Source organism: Mastigoproctus giganteus, chromosome 11, assembly GCF_048544385.1.
Source record: "Mastigoproctus giganteus isolate SK-2022 chromosome 11, ASM4854438v1, whole genome shotgun sequence".
NCBI classification, from domain to species: Eukaryota; Metazoa; Arthropoda; class Arachnida; order Uropygi; family Thelyphonidae; genus Mastigoproctus; species Mastigoproctus giganteus.
In genome coordinates this window covers 102,962,955-102,990,121 of record NC_143585.1, presented here as the reverse complement: position 1 = coordinate 102,990,121, position 27,167 = coordinate 102,962,955, and the positions used below count along the sequence as shown (strand labels likewise).

General features: G+C 38.3%; 1 protein-coding gene across 1 annotated transcript in view; it reads left to right on the top strand.

Annotated features, from left to right (window-relative positions):
• Positions 1 to 27,167, top strand: part of Kcmf1 (Potassium channel modulatory factor 1) — a 195,742-nt gene that overhangs the window by 108,879 nt on the left and 59,696 nt on the right. The window contains exon 4 of the mRNA XM_090385569.1: positions 14,532 to 14,633. Within this exon, the coding sequence (XP_090241695.1) occupies positions 14,532 to 14,633 (102 nt within the window). The remainder of the gene's footprint in view (positions 1 to 14,531; positions 14,634 to 27,167) is intronic.

Below are 27,167 nucleotides of genomic sequence, written 5' to 3'. Positions count from 1 at the left end.
ATCTTGATGCTAAGAAAGCTCCAGGTCCAGATGGTATTTCTCCACTTGTTCTCAAAACCTGTGCTCCTGAACTTACTCTTGTCCTTTGCCGCCTTTTTTCACTTTCTTATTCCAAAGGTGTTTTTCCTTATGCTTGGAAATTTGCTCATATCCGGCCAGTTCCTAAAAAGGGTGACAAATCCCTCCCATCCGATTATCGTCCCATTGCAATTATTACTTCACTATTTTAAATTAACCGCTCACTCGTAAACTACCTAGAAACCTTCTGTCTGATCGATGATCGCCAGTATGGATTCCATCAGTGTTGATCCACTGGTGATATTCTGGTTTATGTTATGCATTTATGGACAAATTCAATGGAAAAGTTCCGCGAAACACAAGCAATTGCTCTTGACATCTCAAAGGCTTTTGTTCGTATTTGGCATAAAAGTCTTCTAAACAAGCTTCCATCTTATGGTTTGCCATCTGTTTTTTGTAATTGGTTATCCAGATGGCTCTGTTTTTTAACTTCTTCCATAATGCTGGTGTTCCCCAAGGTTCAGTTCTTTCCCCCACTCTTTTCCTCTTGTATATTAATGACCTTCTTTCATTGACTGGAAATCCTATCCATAGTTTTGCCGATGATAGCACATTGCATTCCACTTTCCATTTTGAAAAAACTTGCCCTGCTCAATCAGCTTCAACTTCTTGAATATCTGCTACCAATTCCTTAAATGCCGATCTCCAGGTAATTCTCCAGTGGTGCAAAGACAACTTAGTTGATTTCAATCTTTCTAAAACTCAGTGTTGTCTTATATTTTGCAAAAAGAATTCTTCTGTTCCCTATGCTTATCTTTGGTGACACTCCGATTTCTAGACAAGTTGATATATCTCTTTTGGGGGATTACCCTGACTTCTAATCTCTCTTGGCACGAGCACATTACAAATATTGCTTCCTCTGCATCTAAAAAACTTGGTTTTCTCTTTTGCTCTCAGCGTTACTTTTCTTCCAAACAGCTGTTCACTGTACAAATCACAAATCCACCTTACAACGGAATATTGTTCCCACATCTGGGGCGGTGTCCCCAAAACCTCGCTGTCTCACAAACTTTCTGTTTATACTGTATGCCTTTTCTACAGATACTTCCATGGGCACTGTTCTTCTGAATTAGCTTCTATAATTCCACCTTTCTCTCTTTCAAAACAGTCCGAATACGTACCGCCACCAGCCAACATCCATTTATTGTCCAACTTCAAACTTACAGAACCAACTTTTCATCTTCCTCGTTTATTCATTCAATTGCTGTTTTCTGGATCGGCCTTCCTTCATACGTATTTCCTGAAAATTACAGTCTACAAAAGTTCAAGTCTAATATCAACAAATATCTTTTTTCATCTTCTCAACCTCCAACCCAAACACGGTTCCAAATACTATTGGTTCTAATACCTCTCGTGTTTGGGGTTTTCATAAAAAAGTCCGATATGAAGTTTTTCTGAGCAGTGGAGACAGGCTGCCAGAGTAAGTCATGGAGTATTGTCCATGATATACAGGAAGTTTACTAGTAAGGAAAAGAAGATGATTATCCATTTTTATAAGGCAATGGTGGGGCCTCTGCCTTGAGTACCGTGTATAGGTCTGGAGGCCTCATTTTAGGAAGGATATAGAGTTGCTTGAGTGAGTACAGGGAAGGGCTACAAGATTGGTGAGGGAAATGAAGGAGTTCTATTACCAAGAAAGGCTTAAGTTCTGTAAAATGAAGCATCTGCAGACTAGGCACCTGCCTATCCTACTTTGTGACTTGATTACAAACTAGCTTATATCTGCCATAGGCTTCTGTGTCGCCTGATAATTAATATGCATCCCATGCATTTTTGTTCTCTGCCACGAGCCTCATTAATTCATCCGACTTCCATTTAGGCCTGAATCTTGAACAGTATTTCTTAGTTGGTATGAAAAGCCTAATAGCCTCCAAGATTAAGTCCTTGAAGGCATTTAGAATTCACCATTGGTAACATCATCAGTTGATCCCACTCTATAGAATTTAAAAACTCTGAGACCATTGTAGTCACCTTTACGAAAACAAAAAACCCTTACCTTTATTTACCCTTGATCGTAGTTACATCTTTAAGTAAATCCCACATCAGTACACTGTGGTGGTTCCTTTATCTGCAAATTCTTAATGCATGAATAATCACTGCTGATAATCAGATCAAGAGTATTACTTACTCTGGTTGCCCCTCGAACATGTTGCTGTAGAAAACAATCCTCCAATAAATTCACATAGCGTGTGAGTGGCCAACCCACAAGTTTCAGTCAATGTCTGGAAGGTTAAAATCCCCCATTACAGAATATTTGGATTTGCTGGCCCATTCTATTTCTCTGCACAATTGTTCATTGTACTCATCAGAGTCATTAGGCCCATAACATACCCCTACTCTCATTTTCCCTTTCTCATGTCTATGTCACACCAAACAGACTGGACATTGCACTGTCCACCGATGTCAATTGGATGCCCTTCCTTTGATTTTATGTGTTTTTTTTAACTAACAGCATAACCCCTCCTCCCTTCCTACCCTGTCTGTCCTTTCTGTACACATTGTGCTCCCCAAATTCCAATTCTGCACTGCTTATATCTGTGTGGCACCACGTCTCTGATATCCCAGCAATATCTGCCTTTGATGTCTTGACCAGCACTTCAAATTCATCGAATTTATTTACATGCAAGTATATATGCACTTGTTTTATGTGAAATTGGCAAACCCTCTGCCAATTACCAACATCCTATTTAGCCATTAACCCCAGCTTATATACTACCATTCTCTCACTCTCCCATTACTTTCCATTCCCTCCTTAATCAGAAAACATGCTTCTGCTGTTATTCTCTCTCTCTCTCTCTCTCTCTCTCTCTCTCTCTCTCTCTCTCTCTCTCTCTCTCTCTCTCTCTCTCTCTCTCTCTCTCTCTCTCTCTCTCTCTCTCTCTCTCACACACACACACACACACACACACACATAAATACCTTTACCCCCTTCTGCTTCTGCACTCAGCCATAGATAGTGCTGATTTCCCCCATGACACAGGTGAATACTTCCATATATAATAGTGTGCATCTTACTAATATACAATCTATAGCTTCAACACTCACCTATGTTTTTTCCTAGGTAAGAGGCTCTGTACAGAATCTGAAAGTCCCTGGCATATTTGTGTTTTATTGAATTTTCTTGATATATTTTTAAACAATTTATTTGAATTGATTGTATGTCATTTTTTTGTTGCTTTTGCATAGAGCTACCATTGTTTTAACTTGCATATTTTATAATTAACATCCTTTCAAGTTGCAAATTTTTGCAAGAATGTATGTATGTATATATCTTGTACCCATCTTCAGTGAGTTCTTTACTAATATGAAGCAACTATTCTATAATAGAAGGTATTATGTGAAGGTATTCACAATATGAGATATACTTAATGATGTATAGCTTTATTTTGGATGTATAGGATTAATATATTGAAGGATATCTCAAGTACATTTTGGTTGGCATTTGAATAGAAGCAACACATATATGGTGATGAAATATGGATTTACCACTGGGATCCAGAAACACCCATGGGTCACTACTAGCCAAAAATTTCAAAACTCTCCCTCTGCCAGGAAGATTGTGGCCACTTTTTTATCCCCCTCTTGAAATTGAAGGAACTATTTTAATAGCCTACATGCCACATATGAAAACAATCAGAGCTGCCTGTGCTGCTGTCTGTTTCCCATTGATTATTTCCTTTTCCAAAATATGAATATATATCTATGTGGGCCATATCAAAGAAGCTATAAAGGGCTTTTTCATAGACCAGAACAACGGCTTCCCCACCCCACCTATTTCCTCTTTGTTCTCAATTTGGGGGAGATATTTTAACTTAAGGGGATATATATTTCGAAAAAAAAAAACATTTTCTTTTTTTAAATTTAGGCTATTTCTTTTATTGATGTTATTGAGGTTGAAGAGACAAAACTATAAATTCTAGGCCTTCCTGCCAGATAACAGTATTGTCTCCCCACAATATGGTAGGTTTCCACTGTAAATTAGATAGTGTTTTGAGCAGCCTTCATAAAAACAGCTACTATTACTTGTAAACATGTTTAATAAATTGGCAGGACATCCCTATAGAGTTTTGAGACAATCTTTACATATACAGGTGTAATTTCTTGATACTGCATTGAAACATCCTTCAAAACATATATTTACTTTTATACTCCTTTGAGCCTGTGCATAGAAAAATATGTGTATTCATGCAAAAGGATTAACACTGACAAACCAGATGCCAAACAGTTGTTGGTTTCTGTTATGTGTAATAGCAGAAATTAAAAATTATAATTAATAGCAGAAATTACTGTATATACTCAAATTAAAATTTGAGTATATACAGTATATATATCTTAAATTTAACTGTAAATTGAAGTTAGTTTTCAATTTGACTTCAGTAAGTTGATTTCTTATCGTCAGTATGTATATATGGGGTATTCAAAAGTGTATTTACAATTTAGCACTTATTATATGTTCCCACATACTCACACCACAATTCTGACTTGGTTACTTAAATCATAGGTTACAAGATACTGACGGCGCACTATGGCCACAGATGTCGATGCGCCTAATAAATCCCCAAACAAACAAACAAAACCAGATACTGAAATATGGCACATTATGCAAGGACCTTGAGTATCAATGTACCCAGAAAACCTAAATCAATTATTCAAGCTTATCCACTGAAAAACAAAAAGCAAAATAAAATAAATAACACCTTTCCAACTCCAAAATGAGATACAGCAATACCCAGCATAGCACTGATAATTGGTACCGAAACTGTTCTGTGTTATTTGAAACCGTGCTGATTAAGGTATAATTATAATGGGTTTTAAATGAATACGTACCAGAGAAACAGTCTATATAAACAAATTATAATAAATCTATAAACAATTTGTGCTTGATGGCCAATTAAATGGATTTGAAATAAAAAAATATTTCAAAAATTTTATTAATGAGAAGGTAACATTGTGAGAGATGAGAGAAAAGCTTTATTGTTTATTTGGGTATTTCAAAAATGATGTTTGGTGAAGTGATTTCTTCTTTTTCTCGGCATACGTCTTTGTAGCATTGAATCCCATCTTATAAAATTTGCCACATCTCGATGCTACATCCAACATTTGGATCTCCATTCATAATTGCCTCGCAAGCCATGTCAAGCCCTGAAAAACTTTCAATTCTTCTGTTGAAAATTCTTTGGTGCCACTTCAAAATTGTTTTCCCTTCATATGCAATTTTCTCGTCAATTTCAAGGAGAGTTGTATCATCTAAGTTATTCGCATGTGAGTCAATGCAGGACACTACCAATGTACATTGGTAGTGTCCAAAGTTTCGAATCCGAAATCTTCTGATTTTCACCCCAGGGGCTCACATCTGGTGAGTATTAGCTTGGCAAACCCAGCTGGATACCATCATTCTTCTCTTTCTTGCTTTCTTGGTGATTCCCTTCTATTACTGATTTTCTCTCTCTCTCTCAGGGTAACATGGAAATTTGGCTGGTGTAGCATAAGCCTCGGGCTTCCTTGCACTATATGGCTAATAATAATAATAATGTCCTTGGCAATTGTCTGAACTTGCGATTCAAATCCAATGAAATCATTTGCCAAATAGGGCAAAACATATGCTGCCAAACATAACACATGTTGTTGGCAATGATTTCTAACCAAGATGCATATATATTTTTGATCGTATTTAAAGGGGTAAAAAATAAATTGTGAAATGGAAAGTTTGAAAAGCTATCATGTTGTCTCGTCAGGATGGAATTAAGAATACTGAACACTGTTGCCACTGACTGCCTGAGGGGGGACTACTGGCATATGTGCAGCGTATATGTAGAGTACGTGTCTAGACTATTGATTGAGTTTTAATATGTACAGTAAATTTTCAACTTAAATTTAATTGAAAACCGTGTTATAGTGAAGGCCGTGCTAAGCGAGGTATTGCTGTAATTATAAAATATGCAAAGCATTAAGTATCTTAAATTATGACACTGTTCAGTGCATTTGCATCATTACTACATACAGCAGGCCCCCGTTATAACGCGGTTCGCTTTACGTTGATTCGCTATAACGCTGTTCTTATATTATAACCCGTATCTGACTATAACGCTGTCACAGATCACTATAACGCTCTTTTACAGATTACATTTTTGACATATTTAACGAAATCGTTTCATTTGATGGAGTCGATAGCTTGAAAATGAATAGCAAAACAGCATTAAAACGTTTCCCACGCCGACTTGAGCAATTTTCCCACGCTCAGTGAAATTTTCTCTCACGCTAATTTAAGTACAGTCACTTGTTACGTAGTTCCGAGATCAACATTTTAAAAAATGATCAAATATATTGTTTGTAATATTTGCGTTATATGCATTTATCCGAAGTCTAGTTAGTCATCACTCAGTACAGTATTAGACATCGTGCGTAACGGACAGTTTACTTGAACATTGTATCATAATTAATTCAACCAACGCAGTTATATTTTCGAAGAGCTAATAATGACCGACAGGAATGAAAATGCAACAACGTCTGGGCGCAGTACGAAGACTATAAATGTAAGAAAAAGACTGAATTTGAAAATTAAATTAGACGTTTTGAAGCGAATCGATTCCGGTCAACGACAAGCGGATGTGTGCCATAATTTAGGACTTACAAATTTAACTGTAAGAACAATTATGAAAAAATAAAGAATTAATTTTAGCAGCGGAAAAGATAGCTGTTCCACTGCAAGCAACTAGGACTAGACCGGCTATTAGGATTGAAATGGAAAGACTAATTTTATTGAAGATAATATTCCAATGCAGAATTCAGTTAAGTTAAATATTAAAAAAAGAGAGAGAGAGACAAAGAGATTAGCCAATACGATGATCTGAAGAAAACTCGCCTAAAAAAAAAATGTGGAACCATTTAAAACTGGTAGAATAGATTTAAAATCCCGGGAGAAGCCGCTAGTGCAGATTAAGGAGCCGAAACTTTCAAAAAAGAACTTGTTAAAATTATTGAAGAGGGATATTATGTGTTATACTGTACTTCTCAACAAGTTTTTAACATAGATGAAGCAGGACTTTTGTGGAAACGAATGCCTAAAAGAAGTTTCATATTGAAAGAACAAAAAACATGCCAAGTTTCAAAGCGGCGAAGGATCGGTTTACTTTATTGTTGGGTGGTAACGCTGCGGGCCATTTAAAATTAATACCCCTTTTAGTTTATTTGGAAGAGGGCCAAAGTTCAACTCAAAATCCACACATTTTTCATGATTAAATTCATCCATTAAATTAAATCAATTAAATTCATTATTTTAATTGGAATTTTGTTTACTTTTGAGACGCAAGTAGTTACCACATAATTATACGTATGTAATGCAGAATATTTTATATGTGCAAATATTTGAATATTAAATATTTTGACCGACATTTGTGCATCTTTTCATTACCGTTTATTATTGATTAGGAAATATCCTATGGCACCGACCGCAGCTCACAAATACATATGTTACCTTATGGGAAAGCGGCGCTCGCTTAGCGCGGATTCACTTAGCGCTCTGTTTTTCCGGAACGAATGATCAGCGTTAAGCGGGGGTCACCTGTAGTTTAATTTTTTAGACAAAATTGAAGTTTGTACATTGGTCATTATTGTAACATCTCATATTGTAAGCCGACCGGGCTAGCCGAGTGGGTAAAGTACCTGCCCGGCAACCCAAAGGTCGCGGGTTCGATTCCCGCCTCGGGCTTGGATCAAAGTACTGCAAAAACCTTGGGAGGTGCAATATGGCCACAGAAGCCGATGCGCCAACAACTACCAAATCAAAAAAAAAAAAAAAAAAAAAAAAAAAAAAAATCATATTGTAAAATCCTTCACAAGGGGGATCCCTCCTTATACTTCAAATAAGTAATGCCTCTCAATTAGAGAATATTACTGTTTACTTATTTTGAATTGAGTACCATCATTCAGACAGAACTGTTCCAAAGCTATTTCGCTTCTCATCAATGAGTGGATAGGTGCCCAGAGGTCAATGATGCTAATGTACAAACTTCAGTTTGTCAAAAAAACTAAACTTTGTAGTAACGACACAAATGCACTAAATAATGTCATAGTTTGAAGCTTTCTTGCCCTAAAATAGTATTAGTAGTAGTAGTGGCATGTGATGCAAGAAAGCAAGTGCATGAGCTTATGCAGCATCAGCCAAAAAAAAAAAAAAAAAAAATATATCACACCATTCCCTCCAAATGCCTGTCCAGTTCCTCCTTAAATTTATTCAACCTATCAACTTCAGCAACGACAGATGGAAGTTTCTTCCAGCAATTAACCACCTGCTGGCTAAAGGCAAATTTCCGCACATCTATTCTACTTCTGTCTTTTCTTAATTTGAATTTATGCCCCCTTTAGGTTCGTAATCTGAACAAGTAGAAGGATCCCATCAGAATTCAGCGTGCTCAACCCATTCAAGGCCTTATACACCTCAATCAGATCACCGCGCAGGTGCCTAGTCTCCAGCCACTGGAATTTGCAGAACTTAAGCCTCTCTTGATAAGAGGATCCCTTCATTCCCCTCACCAATCTTGTTGCCCTTCTCTGTACACGCTCAAGTAAATCTACATCCTCCGGACCTGTACGCAGTACAGATCCGGAGGATGTAGAAGGCAATGTATAAGGCAATGGTCAAGGCGTCGCCTGACCATTGCCTTATACAGAGGGACAGTCACCTCCTTTTTCCCTGCTAGCAAAATTCCTATATTTCATTGACAAAAGCCCATGACCTGCCCTGGCAGCCTGTCTGCATTGCTCAGAAAACTTCATATCTGACTGCACAGTTACTCCCAGGTCTTTTTCATTTTCTATCGCCTTAAGTGTAGTACCACACAGTTGGTACGTTTCTCTGGGGTTACTTCTACCCATATGCAGTACTTGCATTTGTCAAGGTTAAACTTCAGTTGCCACTTCTTAGTCCATCTGCCCAAATTATCTAGATCCTGTTGCAGTACCACACTGCCATTACTGTCATTAACAACCCTGCCAACCTTTGTATCATCTGCAAACTTCGACACCAAGCCTAATATACCTTCATCAATATCATTGATAAATATACAAAACAACAGTGGACCCAACACCGAATCCTGTGGAACTCCACTAATAACATTAGTCCACGAAGAGCACCACCCTTTGATTACCACCCTCTGTCTTCTCCCACTTAACCATCCTTTTAATCATTGTAGCAACTTACCCTTAATACCATTCTGCTACAGTTTGTACAATAGTCTTCCATGCGCAACAGTGTCAAAAGCTTTCCTGAAATCCAAATATATGATATCAAAATTATTTTTCGCATCCAGTTCCTTTGTAACCACATCATAATAACCAATCAAATTTGTCAGACAAGACTTTCCCTTAACAAACCCATGCTGTGTCTTAATTATTGCTGCAGTCTTGTCTAATGATCCTGCAATGCATCTTTAACCAGTAACTCCATTATTTTAACCGGAATAGAAGTTAAACTAACTGGTCTGTAATTACTTGTGTCACCCTTCGATCCCCCCTTTGTGAATTGGGGATACATTTGCACATCTCCAGTCCGTGGAAACCTCCCGAGTCCAAGGATGCTCTCATAATTATGGCTAGGGATTTGCTTAGTTGCTTTGCCGCCTCCTTTAATATAACTGTATAGATCCCATCCACCCCAGGTACTTTTCTTATGTTTAACTTCAACAATTTCTCCTCCACTTTGCTCTCAGTTATTACAAAATCATTAAGTATCTTGCTACAATTTGATAACCTTCTGCCATTTTCAAACCTTAATAACTCCTCATGTGTGAATATAGATGCAGAATACTCATTCAGTTTGTTTGCTATCTGAGCAGGATCATCAACAGTGGAACCATTGATATCAAGTGGACCAATCAGATTCAACCCCTTCCTTTTAGAGTTTATATAAGTAAAGAAATCCTTGCTGTTTTTCTTAGCATCTTTTGCCAAGGATTTCTCGTAATCTACCTGACCTCCTTTGTGACCTGATTACAGACTAGCTTATATCTGCCATAGGCTTCGGAGTCGCTTGATAATTTATATGTATCCCATGCATTTTTGTTCTCTGTCACAAGCTCATTAGTTCATTTGATAACCATTTAGGTCTAAACCTTGAACAAAATTTCTTAATAGGTATGAAACTTTTAGTAGCATCCACGATTAATTCCTTGAATGCTTCCCACTTAGAATTTACTGTTGGTAACATAGTCAGTTGATCCCACTGTACAGAATTTAAAAACTGTCTGAGACCACTGTACTCACCTTTACGGAAGCAAAAACCTTTTCCTTTACCCCTGATGGTAATTATATCTTTAAGTAAATCCCACATCAGTACACTAATCACTGCCACCTAGAGGTTCCTTTATCTGCAAATTCTTAATACACGAATGATCACTGCTGATAACCAGATCAAGAGTATTACTCTCTCTGGTTGCCTCTCGATTATGCTGCTGCAGAAAACAATCATCCAATAAATCCACAAATGTCTGACTAGTGTGTGAGTGATCAATCCACAAGTTCCAGTCAATATCTGGGAAGTTAAAATCCCCCATTATAAGACATTCGGATTTATTAGCCCACTCTATTTCTCTGTATAATTGTTCATTGTACTCATTCGAGTCATTAGGCCTATAACACACACCTACTCTTATTTTTGCTTTCACAGTGCTTATGTCACACCAAGCTGACTCAACAGTGCACTGTTCATCTATATCAACTGGGTGCACTTCTTTTGATTTTTATGTTTTTTCTTAATTAACAGCATAACACCTCCTCCCTTCCTATCCTGTCTATCCTTTCTGTACACATTGTACTCCCCAAATTCCAGTTCTGCATTCCTTATATCTGTGTGACACCACGTCTCTGCCATCCCAACAATATCCGCCTTTGATGTCTTGACCAACACTTCAAATTCATCAAATTTATTTTCTATACTTCTAGCATTGGTATACATGCAAGCATACATATTCCTATTCCTAGTTACCCTAACACATCCCATATACCCACCTCTTTCACGATGACTGCCATCAGTCCCTGAAACCCCCAACACCCCTCACTTCGGTCGCTACTTATTCTAATAGAAGTCGTGCAAGAATCACCTTCACCTCTGCCTGCAGCTACTTTTAACCTTTTATCTGTGAATCCCCCCCCCAAGCTAGCAGTTTTCCGACCCACTGAACACTGCCTCGATAGCATCAGCAAATATTCTTGCACCCTTTCTATTTAAGTGTATCCCATCCCTGTAGAAGCAATCTCTCCTGTTAACAAGTACAGTCGAGGCTGAAAAAAATTCTACCCCTTGAGCCTTGCACAATCTTTCCAGGGCCGAATTGATTGACAAGGCTTTCATCATACACTCCCTCCTATCGTGTCTGGGCAGAATTGCAGACACTTTCAAATTCAATCCTAATTCACAGCTTTTGTTCAACAGTGACCTGTACTTGTTAAGTAATTCTGCCGGTCTCCTACTCTTAATATCATTAGTGCCAACGTGTACAACTATATCACCTTTTGTGCCCTTAAAAGATGATATTCGCTCTACAACGTCATCAACCTTTGCCCCTGGTGGACATACCCCGGTCTTGTTCCACCTATCTTTTTTACAAAGCGTGTTCCCCATTTCCCTGACAATAGAGTCACCAACAACTACTAGTTCCTGTGGGACCAGTGCATTCTGCCTTGGAGGTTGCCGCTGTGTCGCGCGATGACCAAGTTCAAGCTCTGGTGTTGATGTGGGCAGCTGAGAGCTTGATGGGCCCCTCAATTTAGATCCTTCGAGGGCATCCACCCTGTCCTTCCAGCTCTCATATAGGCCCATAATAACGCTGAGTTGTCGCCTGATTTCCTTACACTCCTTACATCGCGCGCACACACACAAAGACATCACCCATGGCAATATCATGTTCTGTTCCGGCGAGTTCGGTAAACATTTCACAAGTTGCACATTTTTTTAGGCTGCGATGCGTTGGAAAATCGCCCCCCCCCTTCAGTTCTCCCCCGAGTCACAGCACTCCTACCACTTTGTGCCCGTTGCTTTGCTGTGCTCTAGTCTATAATTTAAGATACTAATAATTTAGTATCTTAAATTATTAAAATATAGCAACAGACTCTCAGTTTACTGGGATCGGATTAACCGGGACACTTCTAGACTCTAAATTAAAAAAAAAAAAAAAAAAAAAAAAAACCAACCAGAAATCATAAAATTCAAGTAATAACTAGAATAGGTATAAACAGATGTTTTGCAAGTCGTAAATAAGCGACAAGAAGCGCCGTTATAAGTCGTCATTGGGAGATTAGTGTACCTACACTGTTATGCAAAATTTAAGGATCATCCAGGTTTTCACCTGTAGCTTCTCATGGGAGTGGCCTGGATGTATGGGTAAAGCATACCAAAGGAACCTCGTGAGGTACTGAAATGAGGAAGGAAACAACATTGACACAATGACAGAAACAAAATGGTACAGAGGGACTTTATTCAAAAATGGCAACATAGTACTGGCTGCCATGATACAGATGCATCACTGCCAAAGATGAAACAAAGGGAAGAGGTGGTCCTCAGTAGGAGATATGGCCACCCCTAATGTCGATGCAGGTTTTCACCGCCTGTCCATACTTAGAACAATGTTGCTGATAAGTTCTTGCGGTAAAATCATCCATTCTTCTGTCAGCGCCATCTTCAGCTGGTGAACGTTTTCTGGTGGGTGTGGACGTGCCGCTAGGCGACTCCCCAGAGCGTCCCATATGTGTTTGATAGGATTTAGATCGAGGGAACAGGCAGGCCAATCCATACGAACAATGTCCTCACTTTCCAAAAGCATATCAACAGCTGCAGTGCGATGGGGTGTGGTGTTATCCACAAACACGAACTCGGGGCCAATGGCACCTCGGAACAGATGCACATGGGGAAGAATTACCTCGGTACAGTAGTGTGCACCGGTACCTGTTACAGTACTGCCTTCCAGTATCTGGAGTTGTGTACGTCCATCCAAGATAACACCTCAACCGCCATATTGATCCCTTTCAGTGATGCTTGCAGGGTGATACCTCTTGTCTGATTAGCTGACATCCAGAATCGCTGCTGAGACTGAATCTACTCTCATCAGTAAAGAGTAACTTAAGTGAAGATTTTGTGGTTGTAACCTTTAGAAATAGTGTTGGTCCTTAAGTTTTGCACACCAGTGTATTATCTTTAGTTTAGTAAGTTGCACAGATTGTTGTGTTTCGTTGCACCGCAAAAGGACAAATTTTGTTTCGTTATTTGTCAGGGATGTAGGTATTTTTTATTTATTTTTTTGTTAAGAAATTGCAAAAGTCATGGGCAAATGCAAGAGTTCTGCTTTCAATAATATAAAAACCTGAAATTATTCAAAAGTTTGAAAAGAGATTTAACGGCTATTTAACGTTTGTAGCCGTTAAATCTCTAAAGAACCATTATAATGTCGGTGACCAAACCATATGCGACACTGTAAAAAATAAAGGGAAGCAGGAAGCTATTCTATTTAAAATGGACATTGTAAAAAATAAAGGGAAGCATCGTATTGGACACGCGAGTAGTGTGGTAAGTTTTTTTAAGTTTTTTATCTATCGCCGTGCTTTTTACGTGGTTTGCTGAACATTTTTTGATACAGTAAGTCCAAGACTTGCGTAGCTTCAGACTTGCGTTACGTTAGACAGAATACGAGAAGCTGTGAAGGGATCGGCACCAATGAAGTCAACTATAATAACCAAGGCTATGAAACACATATCAGTTTTTGCAGTACAATAACATGCGTTTTTTCCTTTTATGTTTTCTTTTCTTATGTGCCACTCCGGCTACTTCACCGCTATCCCCAGATAATTTAATTGAACTAATTAAAAATACGTAACTATTTTTCTTCATTCTTCTGAGGATATTATGTGGTTTTTGTAATTTTGGCATATCAGGGATATAGTAGCAATATTATTTTAGTCATTCCCAAATTTGTAAAACTCTACTTACATGGGAAGTCCTGTAACGTACTCTTACGTATGTTGGGGACTTGCTGTATTTTTGGATTAACCGGGAAATTGATTATCCTGGAATTTTTTTTACCATCTATCCCGGAAAATCGAAAGTCTACTTTATATTATAATCACATTTACAATATGGATATACTGAAAGCCTTCAAGTGGGTTTAAATATGATCTTCAATGATCTCAAATATAACATTTTAAGGTAAGCAGCCATTACACAAAAAAGAACAAAGACAGAAATTAAAGAGAAAGTTATACCATAAAAAGTTTGTTTGCGAGATATGGTGCTAATTTGATAAAAGTGTTTCATTTTTAATCAGTTTAATATTTTGTATTTTAATCTCTGAAAAGGGAACTTCTTTTTTTGCTCGTGACCTGTATTAAAAGAATATTTCTGTTATAAGATAAATGCATACTACATAGGTTGTTACAATATATTTTAAAGTTTTGTGATTTAATACTAGGTTTGTCCGGTGTGTGCTTCCCTCCCAGGAGGAGAACCAAATCATGTTACTGATGATTTTGCTGCTCATCTTTCTTTAGAGCATCGCACTCCTAGAGATTTAATATCCTTTTTTTTTTCTTTTTTTTTTGTTGTAGTTAATATGTAAATATCAATTTACTTACGTAATAATATAAAAATATTAAAATTTATGAATTACCCTGTTGTTCTTTGAAGATCTGGCATTCTCTGTTTTATAAATGCTACAGAATTGCATATTTCCATATATAGACTTGAGAAAGCATTTTGAAATGGTCCAATCCTCCCCCCCACCTTAGTCATTCACAAAAAATTCAGCTGCCTAATTTAAATTTTAGTTGCATTTGTGACTGGAAGGTAATCTTCTACTCTACATAAGGATATTTATAGGTAAAATGCTTTCTACTAGTTGAAATTGATTCCTGATTATGAGTTCTGCCAGCATACATAAAATCTTAGTTAAATAGATTTATTCAGAATAATTAGACAAAATGAATTCTTTAAATAGCATTAGCATTAGTAGAAGTATATGATGCAAGAAAGCAAGTTTATATCATCAGCCAAAATACCCTTCCCATTTCACCCATCCATTCGTTCCAAATGTTTGTCTAGTTCTGCCTTGAATTTATTTAAGCTATCAACTTCCACAACGCAGATGGAAGTTTGTTTCAGAAATCAACTACCCGATGGCTAAAGGAAAATTTCTGCACATCTGTTCAACAACTGTCTTTCCTCAGTTTCAGTTTATGCCCCCTCTGGTTTGTAATCTGAGCAAGAGGAAGAACCCCATCAGCATTGAGCCTGCTCAGTCCATTCAAGGCCTTATACACCTCAATCAGATTACCTGACAGGAGCCTAGTCTCCAGACCCTGCCTTTCTTCGTAAGAGCAGCCCTTTGTTCCCCTCACCAGTCTTGTTGCCCTTCTCTGTACTCATTCTAGCAAATCTACATCTTTCCTAAAATGAGGCTTCCAGAATGCAGTACTCAAGGTGTGGCCTGACCATTTGCCTTATACAAAGGGATAATCAGCTCCTTATTCCTGCTTGCAGAATTCCTGTATATCATTAACAAAACCCCATGACCTACTCTGGCAGGCTGTCTGCACTGCTCAGAAAACTTCGTATCTGACTGTACAATTACCCCTAGGTCTTTTTCATTCTCTACCACCCTGAATGTAGTACTACAGAGTTGGTATGTTTCTCTGGAGGTTACTGCTACCCATATGCAGTACTTTGCATTTGTCAATGTTAAACTTCAGTTGCCACTCTCAGCCCATCTGCCCGACTTTTCCAGGTCCTGTTGCAGCAGCATATTGTCATTACTGTTATTAACAATCCTCCTCTTAACTTTGTATCATCTGCAAACTTTGACATTAAGCTTGATATGCCTTCATCAATATCATTGAAAAATATACAAAACAACAATGGGCCCAACAGCGAACCCTGGGGGACCCTGCTAATAACATTAGTTCACGAAGAGCAGTATCCATTGATTATCACTCTCTGTCATCCTTTTATTCATTGTAGCAACTTGCCCTTAATGCCATACTGGGAGATTAAGTACCTACACTGTTGTGCAAAATTTAAGGATCAGTCAGGTTTTCACCTGTAGCTTATGGGAGTGGCCTGTATATATGGGAAAAGCATACCAAAGGAACCTCGTGAGGTACTGAAATGATGAAGGAAACAACACTGACACAACAACAGAAACAAAATGGTACAGAGGGACTTTATTCAAAAATGGCAACTATGTTGCCATTTTTGAATAAAGTCCATGTGCAACAGTATCAAAAGCTTTCCAGAAATCCAAGTATATGATATCAAAATTATTTTTTGCATCCAGTTCCTTTGTGACCACGTCATAGCATCCATTCAAATTGGTCAGACAAGACTACCCCTTAACAAACCCATGCTGTGTCTGAATTTTTACCGCTGTCTTGTCTATATGATCCTGCAATGCTGCTTTAATCAGTGACTCCATTATTTTCCATTCCGAGGAAAATAATTGAGGGAAAATAACTGTTCACAGATGTATTTACACTGGGTGATCACTGAATTATGACCACCTACCTAAGCCCATCTTAGGCTATTGTTTGCACAGATAACAGCCACTTTTTTTTGTAGCCAGCAAGTTGTTGATTGCTGGAACAAGTTGCCTTTGCAGGTAGTTGAGGCTGACTGTTTGAAAAAATTCAAAGATCAACTGGATAGTTACTTGTATGAGGAAAGAAGCAAATAATTGTTATATTCTTATCTGCTGCTTTTTTTTTTTTTTTTTAAGCCAGTGCAGAAAACACTTGTGGCTTAACTGCACTATATGGCTATTACTATTATTATATTCACCTAGGCATTGATGTTTATAGGAATCTGCCTGCAGCCATGCTGCCTGCAAGACTTTGCAAGGTGTGTGAATATATGACAGTTGTGTGTCCATATACATCACTTTCCCATTCCAAAACATCCCACAGGTGTTCAGTTGGATTGAGGTTGGCCAAATTTGGAGGCTGATCAATATGGGTGATGTATTCACTATGTTCCTCGAAACACTATTGCACAGTGTGGGCTCAGTGATTCTTCGCATTCTTGCCTTGGTAGATCCTGTCTCTGTTCAAAAAAAAAGCAGCAAAGTGGCAGGGTGCACATGGTTTCCTAAGAACTACCAGTAGACCTCACCGGTGACACATTGGTCTGTACATACCAGGAGATTCTAGTTCTTGCCTGCCAAAGATGCCCCATATTAAGCAACCACCGCCACCTGCTTTGCATAGTGGGCCCAATCATGATAGGTCCATGGACTTGTGCTGCACATGAAGGCATCCGTTGGCACCAGGTATTTGGATTTATCTAGCCAGTACACTCGTTTTCAGTCCTCCAGTGTCCATCCATCATGTTGTTGACACCATAGCATTTACTATCGATGATGAACAGTGGTGAGGAGAGGGTGTCTCTTTGGTCATCTGCTGTGGAACCCCATACATCTGGGTGTGTGGTGCATCATCATTTGGGATATTGTAAGAACATTCATTCCCTATATTGTTTTGCAATGTCAACTGTTGCATAATAACGTGCCATTGAGCCCGTACAGCATACTGCACCCTTTGCTGACCACAAACATCTACTTTGCATAATCCTTTACAGTTCTGTTGTTGGGAGGTGGTTTGACCCATTCAGCACCATTCTTTGTACACCTTAACCACAGTGGGTCATGAGCAACCAACAAGATATGCCATTTCTGATATGGAAGCATCCAGTGCATGAGCTCCCACAATTATGCTCTTTTGAAACTCTGTGATATCTTTACTACACCTCTAACTGCTACTTTATCACCTTGACCTGCACAGCCAGATGCAGACTACCACTGCTCTAGCATGGGAAGCTGTTCAGCTTTTTCTGCTGCGAGCTATGCAACATAGTCCTTTACAGAGCTACGCAACATAATTCCATGATCACTGAGTGTGTTTGAACTACAACGTACCTTGTTTGTTTTTGCCCCCAGACTGCATTTGTTATATTTGTATAATACATGTTGTATGGAACTACAAGAGTGAGCCAGAAACGTTCCATAACCATGTCAAGAACCGTAATACAAACATAAAATTTTGAATAGAAGGCACCAAGAAAACTTTCCCTTTTCTAGATGTTAACATCTGATAATTGCTTCAGTATTCAGAAATCTGAATAACACCTTCCATTCATGTGTTAAAACTGGAGTTAAGGGAATTATTACTATTAGTAATGGAAGATATGCAAGAAAACAAGCTTATGCAGTATTAACAAAAAAAAAAAACACATGCTTCCCATATCATTCGTCCATCCCCAATAATACTTTGCTTAATTTTTCCTGAATTTATTCAAACTACTCACCTCTACAACACTACTTAGAAGTTTGTTCCAAATCAACTACAGGCATTTACCGCTTTACAAGATTTCGCTTTACGAGTTTCTGGGTTTACAAGTTTTTTTTTTTTTTTTTTCAAGTATCAACAAAATCAAAAATATGAACATTAATTGCAATAAATAAACGCTAAACATTCATAAATACGGCATTTCAAACCACACACATAGCTATATAAATACTGTACTACTACTGTGCGGGAAAGAATTCCATATTTTTGATGCAATCAAAATAAAACGAGCGTGGGACAAAATTACAGAGAAGAACATGAAGTGTGTTTGGAATAAACTCTGTCATCAGTTTATGGATAATGTTGAAGGATTTCAACAACCAGAAGAGACCGCAAAATGAAACAGAAGTCGCTCTAAATGTTGCTTATTAATTGCAGCTTGAGGTGTGTACAACTGACTTCACTGATCTGCTTTAAACACACACAATGAGGACCTCATTGAAATGGAAAAATGCAAAGCTGAGGAAGAAGAAGGTTTAACAGCTGAAACTTGTGTTCGTTCCTTCACTCTCAAAGGATTTGATGAAACTTTTAAACACACTAAAAGCAATTGAGATTTTCGAGTCACAAAGTTCAAATTTGGAGCTCACTAGAAAAGTTGCTACAGATTTGTCTTGGAAACAAATGACTCTTGAAGCATTTCTGAAGAAGACAGCTCCTTGTGCTTCCAACAAACCAACGAGTGATGAACCATCAACAAGTGACAAACCATCAATGAGTGTGGATTTAGTCGATGGTGATGAAGAATAAACATTCTTTAACATTTGTATGACAAAAATAATTTCTTTATTATTATAATTTGCTTTGATTTTAAAGGCTACGTTTAATTTCGTTGGATAAATAAATCATTGTTTAAACGTAAACTATTGTTTTGTTGACTTTTATTTAACACTACTATGGTCAGTACATGAGGAGTTATTCAAGGAGGGGAATGCCAGAAGTTTATCAAACTCTAACAGGGAGCTAAGTTTGTTGAGAATGTAACCCCTGTTTTTAACATTACATCTATGAGTTATAAATTCCTGCTTTACGAGTGCACGCTAGGAACGAATTAACTCGTAAAGTTGGGAACTACCTGTACCTGCTGGCTGAAGGCAAATTTACACACATTTGTCCTGCAACTATCCTTCCTGAATTTAAATTTATACCCCCCCCCATATATACTGTCTGAGCAAAACAAAGGATTCTATTAGGATTGAGATTACTCAATGCATTCAAAGTCTTAACACAGTCAAATATCCTCGCCTGTGCCTTTCTTCGGGTGCTACAGTTTGCACAATTGAAGCCTTCCTTGGTAAGTGCACCCCTTTGTTCCCTCTACTAATCTAGTAGCTCTTCTCTGCACCCATTCCAACAGATCTACATCCATCCCAAAATAAAGCCAGAAGATTTATATGTAGCACTCAAGATGTGGCCTGGCCATTGCCTTGTACGAAGTGGTGGTCGTTTAATTTGTGGACGGATGGGAGATTTTATGTTTACTGCTCAAACTTTCCATAACTCCTGCTAGAGGTGCTCTCCCTGATTGCTATTGAGCAGACTCTGTATGCACATGCCAGTGCTTACTTGCCGAGCTAATGTTGCATGAAGAGAGTTTTTTTTTTTTTTTTTTTTTGAGCTGTGTCTCACTGGTGATTGTTTTGAAGCAAGTGTGATGTCAGATATACAGATTGAACAGCGATATGTGATTTGTTATTGTGTTGAATGGAGCTTAAGTGCATTGGAAACAGTTAAAGAGATGAAAAGCAAATTAGTATTGAGTATCTTGGTAGGACGGCCATATTTAAATGTCACAAGTGATTCAGTGAAGGCCATGAGAGTCTGCTGCACATGACCCAAAACCTGGTCAGCCTTCCTCCTCAACAACTCCTGAGCAAATTGCAAAAGCCCAGGAAATCTTGGATGAAGACAGGCAAATTACACTTCATAAATTAGCTATTAGAATGTCCATTTCATATGGTAGTGCTCACAGTATTGTGAAAGATCACCTGAAAATGTTGTGAATCTGTGCCCACTGGATTTCACAAAATTTGATTCCAGAACAAAAACAACAAAGATTAGACATCATGCAAAAAATGATTGATCGTTTTGAAACACAGGGTCAAAACATCTTAAATTGAATAGTGACTTGTGATGAAACTTGGTTTTTTCACTATGATCCAGAGAAAAAACAACAGTTGAGTGAGTGGAAGCATTCTGATTCACCAAGACCTAAGAAATTTCAAGCTTCTCGTTCAGCTGACAAACAAATGGTTCTTGTGTTTTTTGACATAAAAGGCATTCTTGTTACACATATTGTGCCTCGTGGAACAACTATGAAGAAGGAAGCATACTCTGAGGTTCTCATAGTCAAACTTTGCCATGCCATTTGTGAGAAATGTCAAAAACTTTCTGGTGTGAAGTGGTTTCTCCATATACAGCTAATATTGTATATGGAGAAACCATATACAATGATCACTGGTATGGGTGCCCTGGTCCTACCACATTCCTCTTATTCACCTAACTTAGCCCTGTGTGATTTCTTCCTGTTTTCACGTCTAAAGAAAACTCTGAAAGGCAAGCATTTTGCATCCAACAACGATGCTTGCAGAGCCACAACGGAAGCACTTCGCAGTCTTTAGAAAAAAATGGCTTTCAAGAAGCATTTAATCCATGAGTATGATGGTGAAAGTGTATAAAGTTCAAGGGAGAATATTTTGAGAAGGAGAAATCCACAGAAGATTCAGATGATGGCAATTAAGATAAGATCTTACATCAGTCTGCAAATTAAATGATCACCCCCCCCCCCTCGTACAATAGGATAATCACTTCCATATCTATGTTGGAAAAATTTCTGTATATCATTGACAAATCCCATGAGCTGTTCAGGCAGCCTGGTTTCAAAGTTGTTTCAATGTTCAGAAAACTTCATATATATGACTGCAGAGTTACCACTAGGACTCTTTTTTTTCTCCACTAACTGAGTGTGGTACCACACAGTTGGTATGTTAATCTGGGATTGCTGCTACCCACGTGCAATATATTGCATTTTTTAACGTTGAACTTCATTTCTCATTTTTCAGTCCATCTGCTGAATTTTTCTTTCTGTGGCAGTAGCATATCATGATTACTGTCATTACCAATTTTCATAACATCAATTTTGATGTTATGAAAATACCCTTACCAATTTTCATAACATCATATTAAATTTAGACATTAAGCCTGATATTATTATTATTATTATTATTATTAGCCATATAGTACAAGGAAGCCTCTGAGGCTTATGTTGCACTTGCCAAAAAAAAATTCCAAGTTATCCTGAGAGAGAGAGAGAGAGAGAGAGAGAGAGAGAGAGAGAGAGAGAGAGAGAGAGAGAGAGAGAGAGAGAGAGAGAGAAGTAGAAGGGGATCACCAAGAAAGAGAAGAATGATGATATCTAGCTCAGGTCACTGGGTGTGCCAAGCCCATACTCACCAGATGTGAGCCCCTGGGATTATGCCTTCCTTTACTATCTTTAATAAATATAGAAAACAAAAATTGATCCAGCACTGATCCTTGGAAGACCCCACTAATAACAGTAATAATGTAATCACTGGGAAAACAAAAATAACAGCAAGAGTTTGTTAATGGGAAGTCTTGTCTGACCAGTTTGATTGGATACTATGATGTGGTCAGAAAGGAACTGGATGCAAAAAAATAATTTTGATATCATATACTTGATTTTCAAGAAAGCTTTTGATTCTGCTGCACATGGAAGACTACTGTGCAAATTGGAGTAGTATGACATTAAAGGCAAGTTACTACAATGGATAAAAGGATGATTGAGTGGCAGAAGACAGAGAATAGTAATCAGTAGATACTGCTCTTCGTGGACTAGTGTTATTAGTGGAGTCCCCAGGATTCGGTGTCGGGCTCGTTCTTGTTTTGTATATTTATCAATGATATTGATGAAAGTATGTCAGGCTTAATGTCAAAGTGTGCAGATGATACAAAGGTTGGCAGGATTGTTAATGACAGCATGCTACTGCAATAAGATCTAGAAATGTTGGGCAGATGGGCTGAGAAGTGACAACTGAAGTTTAACATTGACAAATGCAAAGTACTTCCTGTGGATAGCAGTAACCCAAGAGAAATGTACCAACTGTGTGTTACTACACTCAGGGCGGTAGAGAATGAAAAAGATCTGGGGGTAATTGTGCAGTCAGGTAAACTTTGCTGAGCAGTGCAGACAGGCTGCCTGAGCAAGCCATGGTGTATTAACAATAATATACAGGAATTTTGCTAGTAGGGAAAAGGGGGTGATTATCCCTTTGTATAAGGCAGTTGTCGGGCCATGTCTTGAGTACTGCATACAGCTCTGGAGGCCTCATTTTAGGAAGGATGTAGAGTTGCTAGAATGAGTATAGAGAAGGACAACAAGATTGGTGAGGGGAACAAAGTGGTCCTCTTACAGAAAGGCTTAAGTTCTGCAAATTGTAGCATCTAGAGACTAGGCACCTGCAAGGTGATCTGATTGAGGTGTATAAGGCCTTGAATGGTTTGAGCAGGCTCAATGCTGATGGGATTCTTCCTCTTGCTTAGATTCAAATTGAAGAAAGACTGTTGTAGAATAGATGTGCAGAAATTTGCTTTTAGCCAGCAGGTAGTTGATTGCTGGAACAAACTTCCATCTGTTGTTATGGAAGTTGATAGCTTAAATAAATTCAATGAGGAATTGGAGAAACTTTTAGGGGGAATAGATGTGTGAAATGGAGTTTTATTAAGCTTAGGTGGCAATAGAACCATCTGGTTTTGATAGAGGTGGAAATAGAGATGCGCAAGAGACCAGAATGCCCAACTACCATTTAGACAAGAAGGAAGTTTTCTATTCTTATCCTATTGAACATCTAGTTTTGACTGATTAATAACTGTTTTACAATTGCTGCTAGCTTTCATGTAAGTGAAAAATGAACTTAGAGATTTGAATGTAAGCCAATTGCAGTATGCAATGTTCTTATCTTGAACAGCCTTAGCACGTTTATTGGAAACCAAGGTTTGGATAAAGCACATGGTTTTATGCTGGAGTGTGGAATAAAGGATTTGATGCATACAAGAATAAATTCACTGACAGATCTGAAGAAATGTTGACATCAGGAGATTTGAAACAGTAATCCAACCCAGCAAAAGAAGAAAGGAAATCTCACAGATCATCCCATTTTGCATTCTTGCAATGCCAAACAACACAGGTTGGGAATAGCCAAAGAGAAAGACTCCATTGGAGAAGATACCATCACCAGGTTATGATCTGAGGTGGCTATAGGACCACAACTTCCACCATGTACTTAAGAGTAGAGGCATTGAGATTATACACTGTCTGATCCAGAAGCCTCCTAAAGAGTTAACTATAGGTTTAGTCCGGTGGACGGTATGCAAATACCATTTTAAAGTTACCATGTTACCCTCAATTTAAGGAAGATTGGATCCCTCCATTGTCCATCATAACCTCAAAGGAAATCAATAATATTGCATGTTGAAGAGATGCAAAATTACTATAGCCTTGATCTGGAGACTAAACCTGGATTCCACCACTTCAGGCCTCCAATAAGTGAAGTGGTGATATTGCACTGGTTAACGAGTCATCTACTACCTAGCATTTCCTGGTAACACAGAGGGACAGCAATCCTCCTTATGGTATGGACAAGCACACCTTGACCCCTTCTTACATTAGTTCACACCTGGGTGGTCACATCCCTTATACTAGGTGCTGTATTTCAGGACTTGCATGGGGAGTTATACCCACGGTTACTAACAGTCCCACCATTGTGAAGGTGCAATGAGAGGATTTGGTTGTCACTGAATGACTGGACTTCACCGAAATTTGTTCCACTTGACTTGAGTGTGACCTGAATATCAGTTCCATCAGTGTTTTAGACTCCCATATAGCAAGCCCAGCTTGACATACCTAAGAGAATATCTGTTATGTTCTCAACCTCAAATGTCCTTAACCAAATTAGTCAGTAATAAAGGGGTTTTGGCGCATTATAGCCTTAGTTGCTGATGCGCCAATAAAACTAAACCAACAACAACAACCTCAGTAATAAAGGAAGTACATTTCCATACTGATAAAGGTACCCGTACACTGGACCTGGTCTGTGTTTGTCCTGATAATGTCATTGTTTTAAGATGTTCAGACAGTGGGGCACAAATTCATCCTGATTCTTCCCATGAATTCAAGTCAAGGTATTATATAATTCTAATTCTGTTCTCAAGAGGAAAATTGCCTTGGAATTTGGACAACAATTCCTTATGTAGAGGAATCTGAAGCCCTGCATCAGCTTCTTTTCTCCTTTCTGTTATCTGACAACATCCAATCTTAAGATCTTTCTCCATGCTCTGCAGGGTATTTTCTCCTTTTGGTCATTACATCAATGCATGACTTTTGTCAGAACAATTAACCACTTTGCGATTTTGCTTTCTCCATATTTTTCTTGGTTACCATTGTCTTAATTATGAGGGAAAAAGCCAAATGATTCATGATCTAATTGTTGACATGATAAATCTCATATGAGCAGTTATCTTAATGCAGCAGTTTCCACCCTTTTTTGACTCGTACACCCCCTTTCAACATAATATTTGTTATCGCAAACCACTAAGCCTTGTCTGTGCGGTTCGCACAGTGTTATCGTCACCGTCCTCTCCCACACCAGGTGGAAAAGGCCCTGGTTCGAATCCTGTCAATGACGCGAGGAACTTCAGTGGGCTTTTTTCACTCCATGGCTGAGTTAGTTGGTCTCAGGTAGTGTTTCCCTCCCCCCAGAAACTGGGGTTTCTTCGTCCAGCAAAACAGGCAAATTGACCAGAGAACACACGCAATTTACAGACACAAATTCGGGCTTTTTCACTGTGCTTTATATCATACTGTATAAAATTACGGGTAACCCTAATATAATAATAATGGACCACTAAACCCATATTTCTGAATTTTTATTATAAAATATTTCCAGTACTATGTTTTTATAAGTGACATTGCATAATGATAAAAAATTATTAATAAGTATTATTTATACTTTGTACAGCAGTTATTAATTAGTCCAAATGTTAGCCGAGCATTCTGTTCTCTTCCCAAAGCTATTGCCTGCAATTTTTGCCCATCTCTGTACCCACCTGTCAAAATCAGATGATTTTGTTGCCACATCAACCAAAGATAAAGCTGACCTGCTAGTATCCTATTTTTCTACCAACTCATGTATTGATCTTGGTAAATCACCCCAAACCATTCTTAGTACACTCCATTCAATGCCTCCTGTGCATCAAAAGGATTTTGGTGAATCTGATGCTAAGAAAGCTCCAGGTACTGATGGTATTTCTCCACTTGTTCTCAAAATCTGTGCTCCCGAGCTTACTCCTGTTTTGTGTTGTCTTGTTTCACTTTCTTATTCTAAAGCAACCTTCTGCTTGTAAATTTGCTTATATCCAGCCAGTTCCTAAAAAGGGTGATAAATCCTTTCCATCCAGTTATCCCAATGTGATTACTTCTACTCTTTCTAAAGTAATGGAGAAATCAATTAACCACCAACTCTTAAACTATCTGAAAATTTTTCATCCAATCAACGATCGGCAGTATGGATTCTGTCAGTGTCGTTCCACTAGTGATATTCTGACTTATGTTACCCATCTATGGACAAATTCAGTGGAAAGGTTTGATGAAACTCAAGCCATTGTTCTTGACATTTCAAATGCTTTTGATCGTGTTTGGCATGAAAGTCTGCTAAATAAATTTCCATCTTATGATTTGCCAACTGTTTTTTGCAGTATTCAGTTTTCTCTCTGACACTGCTCACTGCAGGTGATGGCTCTCTGTCTTCTAACTTCACTAATGCAGGTTTCCCAAGGTTCAGTTCTTTCTCCCACTCTTTTCCTCTTGTATATTAATAACCTTCCATTAACCAGAAATTCTATCCATAGTTTTCCTGACAATAGCACATTGCATTCCTCCTTCCAATTTGAGAAAACTTGCTCTGCTCAAACAGCTTCAACTTCTCGAGTATCCACTGCCAAATCCTTAAATGCTGATCTTCAGGTAATTCTGCAGTGGGGTAAAGATAACTTATTCGATTACTATCCTTCTAAAACTCAGTCCTGTCTTTTATTTCACAAAATGGATTCTTCTGCTCCTGTGTTTATCTTCGATGACGTTCTGATTTCTAGGCCAGGTCTTGAGGAATGCCCTGACTTCTAATCTCTCTTGGCATAGAGCACATTACAAATATTGCTTTCTGTGCATCTAAAAACTGGGTTTTCTCTTTCGCTCTCAGCGTTACTGTTCTTCCAAACAGTTGTTGGCTCTGTACAAATTGCAAATCTGGCCTACTGTGGAATATTGTTCCCACATCTGGGGCAGTACCCCCAAAACCTCTCTCAGGCTTCTAGATTCCATTCAAAAGAGGGCAATTAGGTTAATTAATGTCTCATCTCAACAGAGTCTGCACTCTCTGTCTTATTGATTTTCTGTTTCAGTTGCATGCCTTTTCTATAGATACTTTTATGGGCACTGTTCTTCTGAATTGGCTTCTATAATTCCCGCTGTCTCTTCCAAAGCAGTCTGAACACGTGACATAACCAGTCAATATCCTTTTACTGTCCAAGTTCAAACTCACCAAAACAACTTTTCTTCTTCCTCATTTATTCATTCAACTTCTGTTTTCTGGAACAATGTTTGCAGGAAATACTTCATATGTATTTCCTGAAAATTACAA